General features: G+C 36.3%; 3 protein-coding genes across 3 annotated transcripts; 1 reads left to right on the plus strand and 2 right to left on the minus strand.

The window, feature by feature from the left end:
• The first annotated feature begins 202 nt into the window (after window positions 1-202).
• Window positions 203-760, plus strand: LOC113325860. The gene has a single exon (XM_026573727.1). It carries the CDS (start codon window positions 203-205, stop codon window positions 758-760), a length of 558 nt encoding a protein of 185 aa, XP_026429512.1.
• Window positions 761-5,195: 4,435 nt separating this feature from the next.
• Window positions 5,196-6,243, minus strand: LOC113325861. Its single transcript, XM_026573728.1, has 2 exons — window positions 5,968-6,243; window positions 5,196-5,885 (listed from the first exon to the last, which is right to left on the minus strand). The coding sequence occupies exons 1-2, from the start codon at window positions 6,241-6,243 to the stop codon at window positions 5,196-5,198; spliced, it is 966 nt and encodes a 321-aa protein (XP_026429513.1).
• Window positions 6,244-8,298: 2,055 nt separating this feature from the next.
• Window positions 8,299-9,081, minus strand: LOC113325822 (60S ribosomal protein L8-1-like). Its single transcript, XM_026573690.1, has one exon. The coding sequence runs from the start codon at window positions 9,079-9,081 to the stop codon at window positions 8,299-8,301; it is 783 nt and encodes a 260-aa protein (XP_026429475.1).
• Between the last annotated feature and the right edge of the window lie 274 nt (window positions 9,082-9,355).

A 9,355-nucleotide genomic window follows, 5' to 3' on the forward strand; every position in this document is an offset into this window, starting at 1 on the left:
TTGGTAGTGTTGATTGAATGTAATGGCCATGGAATAATTGTCCGGTATCTTAGAAAGGAACTTATCGGGGTAAAGATAAGGAGAGTAGTTTGGTATTAGAGGCGGTGACATCATACGATTTGTGGTTTTGACATGCTTTTTTGGAATGCCTGGATCAAACAACGATTTGAATGTGTTGGCACACTCTCCCCTTTTTGATAACATGATAAAGGGTATAGCACCTCCATGCAATTATGTCATCAATGGTCACTACTACAATATGGGTTATTTCTTAGTCGATGGTATCTATCCAAAGTTGACTACAATTGTACAAGCTTTCTCTCTGACACTGGACATTCCTGACTATGTGAGATTCAACAAGTATCAAATGGATAAAAGAAAGGATGTCGAGCGTGCTTTTGGAGTTCTCCATGGTAAATTCAGAATTGTCGGATCTCCATGTAAGTATTGGCATCAATTTGACTTGAACCTAATTATGAAATGTTGTCTTATTTTACATAACATGATTATCGAGCATGAACGGAGGGATACAGATTGGGGCAGAGTTCTTCCTGTTCCGCTTCCGGAACCTACCGTTGATGGTCGTGTATTTATGTCATCTCTGAAAAACCTAGAATTACACCTACAACTAAGAGACGATCTTGTCAAGCACATTGCTGCGCGTCCTGGTAGAGGAGCATTTGATTATTATGGAGCATTTGATTATTATGGAGATTATGTTTTCATTACATTATTGTGTTTCTTGATTTATGTTCAATGAAATGTTTGAAAATTAGCATATGCAATTAAGAAAATTGATTGACTTGTATTTATGTATGGTATACACAAATTGATATTGTTTTTGTTGTTTACAAAGGTTCATAAGGAGTCTAATGCGTGCTTGTGTGAGAGTTAAATATGGAATCCATTTGGATTCCTCTAGTGATGAAGAAGATAAAGCTTTGCTAATGTTTACACAACTATGTTTGGATGAACGATTGCGTATTATTAGACAACCTCTACCAAGGGAGGTACAGACACGTATGATAATAACGCGTGATCGAGTGTGGCATGATGCCAAAATGATGAATGATTATTTTACGCCTGGAAGTGGTTATCCCTCAAGACAATTCAAACAACGTCTAGGCATGAGGGAAGACTTATTCGAGAAATTTTTAGGAAAATTGCTTGAAGTTGATCCGGAATGGTATCAACGTCCAGATGCAACCGGTACTATGGGGCATTCTCCGCATATGAAATTAGTTGTCGTGATGAAATGTTTTATGCAAAAGTACGCCAGCTGATAATGTTGATGATTACACTCGTATGGGTGCAACCACAATATACATGTATCTAAAAAGATTTTGCCACACCATTTGCATGACTTTTAGAGAAAGATATTTGCGTGAACCCACTCCTGAAGATGTTCATAGGTTGCTACAAGAGAATGCCGACCAAGGTTTTATTGGAATGCTTGGTAGTGTTGATTGAATGTAATGGCCATGGAATAATTGTCCGGTATCTTGGAAAGGAACTTATCGGGGTAAAGATAAGGAGAATAGTTTGGTATTAGAGGCGGTGACATCATACGATTTGTGGTTTTGACATGCTTTTTTTGGAATGCCTGGATCAAACAACGATTTGAATGTGTTGGCACACTCTCCCCTTTTTGATAACATGATAAAGGGTATAGCACCTCCATGCAATTATGTCATCAATGGTCACTACTACAATATGGGTTATTTCTTAGTCGATGGTATCTATCCAAAGTTGACTACAATTGTACAAGATTTCTCTCTGACACTGGACATTCCTGACTATGTGAGATTCAACAAGTATCAAATGGATAAAAGAAAGGATGTCGAGCGTGCTTTTGGAGTTCTCCATGGTAAATTCAGAATTGTCGGATCTCCATGTAAGTATTGGCATCAATTTGACTTGAACCTAATTATGAAATGTTGTCTTATTTTACATAACATGATTATCGAGCATGAACGGCGGGATACAGATTGGGGCAGAGTTCTTCCTGTTCCGCTTCCGGAACCTACCGTTGATGGTCGTGTATTTATGTCATCTCTGAAAAACCTAGAATTACACCTACAACTAAGAGACGATCTTGTCAAGCACATTGCTGCGCGTCCTGGTAGAGGAGGCCAGGCAGTTGACATGTTTAGTTTGGAGGGTTCAGATATGGAATACGTGGATCTTCCATCATCAGAAGGAGATTATGAAGATACAGACTTAGATGAAGAACTCGTTCCTGGTCAAACCGAGGATGGAGCATTTGATTATTATGGAGATTATAATGATCAAATTCCAGATGACTTTGAACATGCAGTTGAACATGTCTATGGAGACGGTCATGTGGGAGAGGAATATGAACATGATGGAGATGAAGATGATGATTCTGGCGATGGGGAGGATTATGACGATGATGAGGACGATGAGGATTGGAAGGACGATGATGATGAGGATTCTGACGGTGACGATGAGGTTGCGTACGATGATGCGGGTATGTATGATGAGGATGATGTTGAGGCATAGGATGTATTTCAATGTTGTTTTGTTTTAAGATTTCAAATGTTACATGAATATGTAATACCAGACTTTAATTTTTTGTTGGGCTTCAGTTATGTATGCAAATGATTAAGGTTTATATTTGATGGCATATGGTTTAAATTATTTAAAAGTCCTTGTGTAGTATATGGATATGTATACATATCCATGAAATTTGTCTGAATAGTATACAGATTAGTAAACTTATCCGTTAAATCTCTTTGTATAGTGTATGCATAGGTATACTCACCATGTATAAAGGATTCACATATTGTTTTTCAGATATGAACACAATATTCTCTTCTCCATCTTCAAACTATAAACGCTTATTTTTGTCTAAGTTATTATCTACCACACTTTTCTTTCTTAATTATGGTCGGTTTAGCTCCGGAGGATGACAAATTGATAGTTACTTTATGGGTTGATGTTCATCTAGAGAATGAAGAAGAATATGAACAACTAAATAACACAAATCTTTTAGAGCAATTGCTACAAAGGTTGATTATACATAACGGGAATCCTAATGAAAGAACGGTTAAATATCTGAAAAGAAGGTTAAACGTTATCAATTCAGACGTGAAAGTATATGTATCGACACAGAGATCCTTATATCTATTTAGGGAAGCAGTACCTTCGGAAATCGTAAGAAACTTACCGGTTACTTATCCAACAATTTTTTGTGTATGTGTATTGAATTATTGAATAATTGAATTGTGAATTGATTTTTTTTTTTGTAGGAGCATTCTTCTTTGGAGACTTACTTGAAAAAGAAGGGGAAACCTTTTACATTTTTTAACTGCTATGTGATTCTGAAAAACGGTTTCTCAAAGTATAACCCTTCCCCCTTTGAAGATTCATCCTCTGAATCATCAGATGAAGGATAAATAATTTAAATAATGATAGATTTTGTGGGTATATCTCTCTGTAAACTCTCATGAGACATAACTCGTCCAATAGGGTCTCCTATTGGTTTAAATGCTAGTTTCATATGCTTAATGTAATCGTTAATCATATGAGTATGAAAATAACTATTATTATTTATTGTAGAAGCATATTACATCATGTTCATCACATTTAAACTCCAACACACACATAGTAATTATAAAAAAGCACATTACATCAATTGATATTCAAACTCTTAATTGAACTAAAACATAACAACACTTATTCAGCCCATGCTACCGTTCCACACTCAAGGCATCTCCAGTAACGTTTTCAAAATGTTTTTTTTGCACTTGACCGGTGCATTTCCATAAAGAAATAACAACCCTCAGTTTCACACGGAATCCCTTTGGTGCATTCAAACTCCACATTTCCTTTTAGTTTCAAGTCCTGGCAGAGTTCTTCAAATTTTTCTTGTTTGATTGCATCTTTCATTGCATCCTCCAAACATTGTGCTTCTCCCGGACATTTAGCATACTCACATTCCAAATACCTTATCTTCTCTGGTATCGACTCTTTTCCCTTTCTAGTGCTGGTGCAACCTCGTTCTGGACATTTTGTATATAGCCATGGGCATTGAAGAAGACTATAATTATCCATGAAACAACATGGACAAACCTATTTTTCTTCCACACATACTATTTGTTTTACTTTTCTACTCGAACTGTTAGAATACATGATTGATGTTTATATTTGAGAAATAATTGAGATTTATGTTTGTTAGAAAAAATGTTCTATATTTATAGAAAGAAATATATAGTTGTTGGACACAGATTCTAAGAAATTGAGCCGTTGGACACCAATTTTAAGAAATAGAGCCGTTGGACACCAGTTCTAAAAAATAGATCCGTTGTACTCGGTTGTTGAGAAAAAGAGCCGTTGGGAACGATTCCTATATAAGGAAGATAACACATTCTTCTTTGCAGTATCAATCAACTAATTCTTCTTTGCAGTATCAATTTACCCATTCTTCTTTGCATTATCAATATTTGAGGGGAAATTCTAAGCTAAACATCTATTCAATGGAAAATCGATCAAAAACTACCAACTCAATCGAAGAGATTCTTAGAAGATGCAAGCGAACCACCCAATCAATTGCGGCAATGGAAAAAGAGATAAGCAAAAGAGGAGATCAAGCTATGTTGGTTGGGGTCCTTTCGTTAAACCGACGGGCAATCAACCACGCTTTAATTATGAACCATCCCATATTTGTTCAAGGACAAATCATGTTATGAAATGATGCAAACAGTACAATGAGTTTCTCCGTAGGTACAGAAAGGACAGGTCCGCTGCACAAGAGGCTTATAAAGCCTGGAGAGGAGAAAAGTTTTATCATATCGAAGCGGCATTGATCGTTGAATCTCACACCAAGAAAAATAATAACATGTAATGTATTCAGACCTATCGGGCACCACGTTTAGAAGAGCGATACCCGCTTAATGAAGTGATAATGAAGTTATTAATTTTAATCGAATGATCTGTTGTAATTTTTTTTGTACGTTATTAATGAACATTAGTTTAATGAAGTGATAATGAAGTTATTTATTTGAATATGAAATAGTTTCGTTAGAACAAATTCAAACAACAATTCAAATTAATTTAGAAAACATTTTTAAAATTTAGATAACAACAATACTAACTACAAATTTAGGACAACACTTTTAATTTCAACCTAGACTAGAAATTCAAAAACTAAACTAAATAAAAGATAAGAACAACTAGAGATGGATTACATCATCATCTTCTAAATCTTCAACGCTGATTATATTCATCCTCTTCAAGATCTCCTTTTGCTTGCGTCGATAATATCTTTTTTCGTTGGGAGCGAATCGGCTAAGGTCCATAGACATTATTGCATTGTCTTGATCTAAATTCATTTGTTGTTGATGCATTTGATTAGTCTGTTGATAAAGATTTTGCAAATTGAGTTGTTCTTCCACTTGATAACTCGGTTGCTGAGTATACTCCCAAATTGTTTGGTATTGAGATTCTTGTTCCATTTTCATTTTTTCCTTCCTTGATCGCGTTTCCTTAAGATACTCCAAAATACTAGCACTTTGTTGATAGATCCTATCTTCTTCCATCTTAACCGAAGATGTTCCCTCATCACCTTCTCTAAATATACCTTGCTCACGATCCTTCTTCTGTCTGGCTATCATTTTGGCTTTTTTTGCTCCTATAGGACGTGCATTCTCCTTGTATTTCCAACGAGTTTCTCCATTAGGAAGAACTTCAGTACCATCTTCGTGTGATACAAAGTTACGATGATTGTTAAACAACTCAGTGTTTTGGCTAACAGTGAGTTCATAATTATATCCAGGGACCTTTTCTCTAAACAATTCATAACATGCATCATACTTGAATGGTTGTCCTGATTGTTCCTGAAATTGCTTACGAGCATCTTTTGTCTGAAATTTTATGTAACAAACATTAATTGTATTACTATTATCACCAACTATATGGAAAAACTTTACAAATAATATAACTTACCAAATCTTCGTGGCTCGCACCGCTTTTGGTTTGCCAAAATATAGCATTAAGAATGGACACGAATTCTTTGACATCTTTTTTTATATACTTCATCTTGGTTTTTGAGGATGACCAATCTCTTTCATATGGATTGCCGTTGCGTTGGACAAAAATTTGGAGAATACGTTTCCAAAACATAGAGGTTTTTTGACCTGAACCCACAATTTCATCCATACTCATATAAATAAATGCAATAGTAAGATCAAACTCTTTTTGTTGAACAAAATTAAAAACCATTTTGAATGAAACTAAAATATAAAAAGTTGAGTAGTACAAGATATATGAAAATCAAATAGGTGTAGTAAGAAGAAGAGAAAGAAGAAATCAATTGATGTAAAAGAAGAAGAAATTGATTTGGTGTGGTATGAGTAGAGAATTAGAGTGGTATTTATAGAGGATTTTGAAAAAATGGCCGTTGGGATCCGATGGTGGAGAAGATAGAGCCGTTATTAACGATGGATGGCTAGGATCGGGTGTGAGAGAGGTGTGAACGAGAAAAGGTCAAACAAATAATTTTCCGAAACGGCTACTGAGATCCGTGCAAAAAGCTACGACTGCTGAGTATCCGTAAAGCGTAAATATATTCGGCTACTCAGTAGCCGTGTGATTTCCCTTCCCTTCGGGCGAGATCAGATGTGATCCTCCATCTAGAGAAGAGAAGGGATATCCCTTATATGTGGGGATTTGGGAGACCATAGGAGTTGGGTTTTGGTGTTTTTAAGGGAAATGGAGGGATAGGTTGGGGATGAACCCCTCCATAATGCTAGCTCTTAGTCTACTTCTATCTCGTCTCGTGTACCCCAAAAGTGCAACTCCTATAACCCACAAGTGATTACTGAGTTGCTGACACATGGGGAATGGGGGGACACTGAAATCCAATGGCATATAAATCAACTCAATTACTTGTGCTAATGTATTTGCCTATTTGCTTATATTTTGGCAAAAATCAAGGCCGATTAATCCATAAATACTTGCTATTGTTGGGTGAGGCTTTGTGCCAAAATCCCTTGGCCGTTTAACCGAGACCGGTGTATGTGTATTTGTGATCCGAGACTAAATAGTAAATGTACCCATTTTCATTTTTGACTACATCATTCCTTTCTTGGCTTCTTACTAAATAAACGCTTTGTAAGTTGTAACTCATGTCATGCGATTTTCAAAATTGTTATACATTCTTTCATTTCGTTGTTTTCCTTTCGGGATTCCGTTTCCAGTCATGCATAATGAGTTCTTGTTTTGTTGTTTTAAAAGGTTAAATTACTAACATTATTCAGAGCTCAAAGCAACTATAAAAATTCATTCTCTAAAGTAGTAAACTACGATAACTCTTTTTCTAGTATGATGATCAAGTAGATGAAACTTAAGATGATGGAGAAAATTGAATTAAGTCTGAGTAAACATTACAAGAACAATGGTGTACAATTTAGAACAATGGTGTACAATTTCAGGTGCAGCACATAAGTTGTATTCTTGGTCGAAAATCAAAATTAGTCAGGTAAAAGAAGACTATAAGAAATTAAATCCTAAGATTGGCCCATATTTTTCCAAACCACCCAAATGCAAAAATTTCAGGTTAAACTTACTTTTCCTTAAGAACAAAAGAGTATTTGAAATTTATAAAAAGTAAAAGGAATAAAGCTCAATTAATGTATGGAATCAATGGATTTTAAGCAACATATTAAACCATTTTAAGCAGTATTGCCGGATTTGTAATTGAGTAAGAAGAGAGAAAAAACTTTAGGTATAGTCGAATAGACTATACATTTTTAACTGTAGTTTATACACTTGGCCATCGTTATGCATGCGGCTTCCATCATTAGCTCTTCTAGTCAGCCTTTTGCTACATCATACTCATTCTCTCGAGATCAGTTTCACCAACATCTACTTCTTTTTGGACAGCTAGTTTTTTAGTACGTAGCTTACAAAGGAGTATGTTTTACGAGGTCGGAGGTCGGATGATGCAGGGAACAAATCAAATAGAAAGCTATTGTTTGGTCAGGTTAAGCTTGTGTTATTACTGCTGTGCTTTTGTGATTTCACAGTAGTTTGTTAATATGTTCTGTTTGCAATAGCAGATAGACAACTGAGAAAGACCTTACCAACATCTTCCATAAAAACTCTGATAATTGAGATCCAAAATTAAACTTATAGCAGTAATAAAAACAACTTAAATGTATATATTCTTCTGAAACTACCTCTCTTAAGGTAGACAATAAAAAAGTAAATCCTAAGACTTAGAAACAAAATGTATCAATCAAAAAGGGATGCAGACAATATTAATTGTAAACCAACTTAGGCCTTATCTGTCTTAGCAGCACTAGCAGCAGCTTGTCCACGAAGACGACCAGTTCTCCTAGCACCAATAAGACCAACCTTTCGTCCAGCAGGTTTATCGCGGCTAACCGTACTGGGATGTCCAATATGCTGATGGTTACCTCCTCCATGGGGATGGTCAACTGGATTCATAGCCACACCACGAACCTTAGGCCAGCTGTTCCTCTTCACCCTGAACTTGTGGTATGCGTTTCCTGCCTTCAACAAGGGCTTCTCAGTCCTACCTCCACCAGCAACCTGGCCAATCATAGCACGACAACCACTTGGAACAATCTTCTTGGCACCGGAAGGAAGCTTGATTCTTGAGGTTCCGTTATCAGGGTTGTGACTGATAACAATAGCATAATCACCAGAAGCTCTGGCTAAAGTACCTCTATCACCGACATGATGCTCAACGTTGCAAACAACAGCTCCTTCAGGAATTGATTGCAATGGCAAAACATTACCAACCATGAGACTAGCTTTCTTCCCACAATACAAAAACTGACCAGTATGCATACCCTCAGCTGCAACAAACAACTCCTTTTGATGCTTGTACCTAAACGGATGACGGAAAGTAACTCTGGCTAATGGTGCACCACGTCCTGGATCATGAATGATGTCAGTAACTACACCTTTCAAGTAACCATTTCTTTCACCGAAATCTAAACTCCTGAATCTTGCAGGTCCCTTACGATGATGAGTATGGGATTTGAATACAGATCCAGCTCCCTTACGTTGAGCTCTGATAACTCTACCCATCTCTCTTTCTCGCGGCGTTCTCTTCTCCTCTCTAAGGTTAGGGTTTCGGGGGTGGGTTTTTATAGAGTTGTCTTTGCTTTAGTTTCCTTATTTTCTCTCTGGCAAAAGGAAAATATCAGGGCAGGCTCTCTCCTTTAACATCGGGTCTTATACTGCACGAATATATTATGACTTGATTACGTACCAAAGGTCCGAAAGGACCAAAACAATAATAAAGAATGATTTTTAGGGTCCATGGTTTTTTTTTTTTTTTTTTTTTTTTTTTTTTTTTTTT

The sequence above is a fragment of the Papaver somniferum genome, unplaced genomic scaffold (genome assembly GCF_003573695.1).
Source record: "Papaver somniferum cultivar HN1 unplaced genomic scaffold, ASM357369v1 unplaced-scaffold_0, whole genome shotgun sequence".
NCBI lineage: Eukaryota > Viridiplantae > Streptophyta > Magnoliopsida > Ranunculales > Papaveraceae > Papaver > Papaver somniferum.

Excerpts from the sequence above, each read along its gene's own strand:
- LOC113325860 (XM_026573727.1), top strand. The coding sequence starts at position 203 with ATGATAAAGGGTATAGCACCTCCATGCAATTATGTCATCAATGGTCAC.
- LOC113325861 (XM_026573728.1), bottom strand. The coding sequence starts at position 6,243 with ATGGTTTTTAATTTTGTTCAACAAAAAGAGTTTGATCTTACTATTGCA. Across the intron at positions 5,886-5,967 it reads GTGCGAGCCACGAAGATTTG|ACAAAAGATGCTCGTAAGCA; the intron begins GTAAGTTATATT and ends ATAAAATTTCAG.
- LOC113325822 (XM_026573690.1), bottom strand. The coding sequence starts at position 9,081 with ATGGGTAGAGTTATCAGAGCTCAACGTAAGGGAGCTGGATCTGTATTC.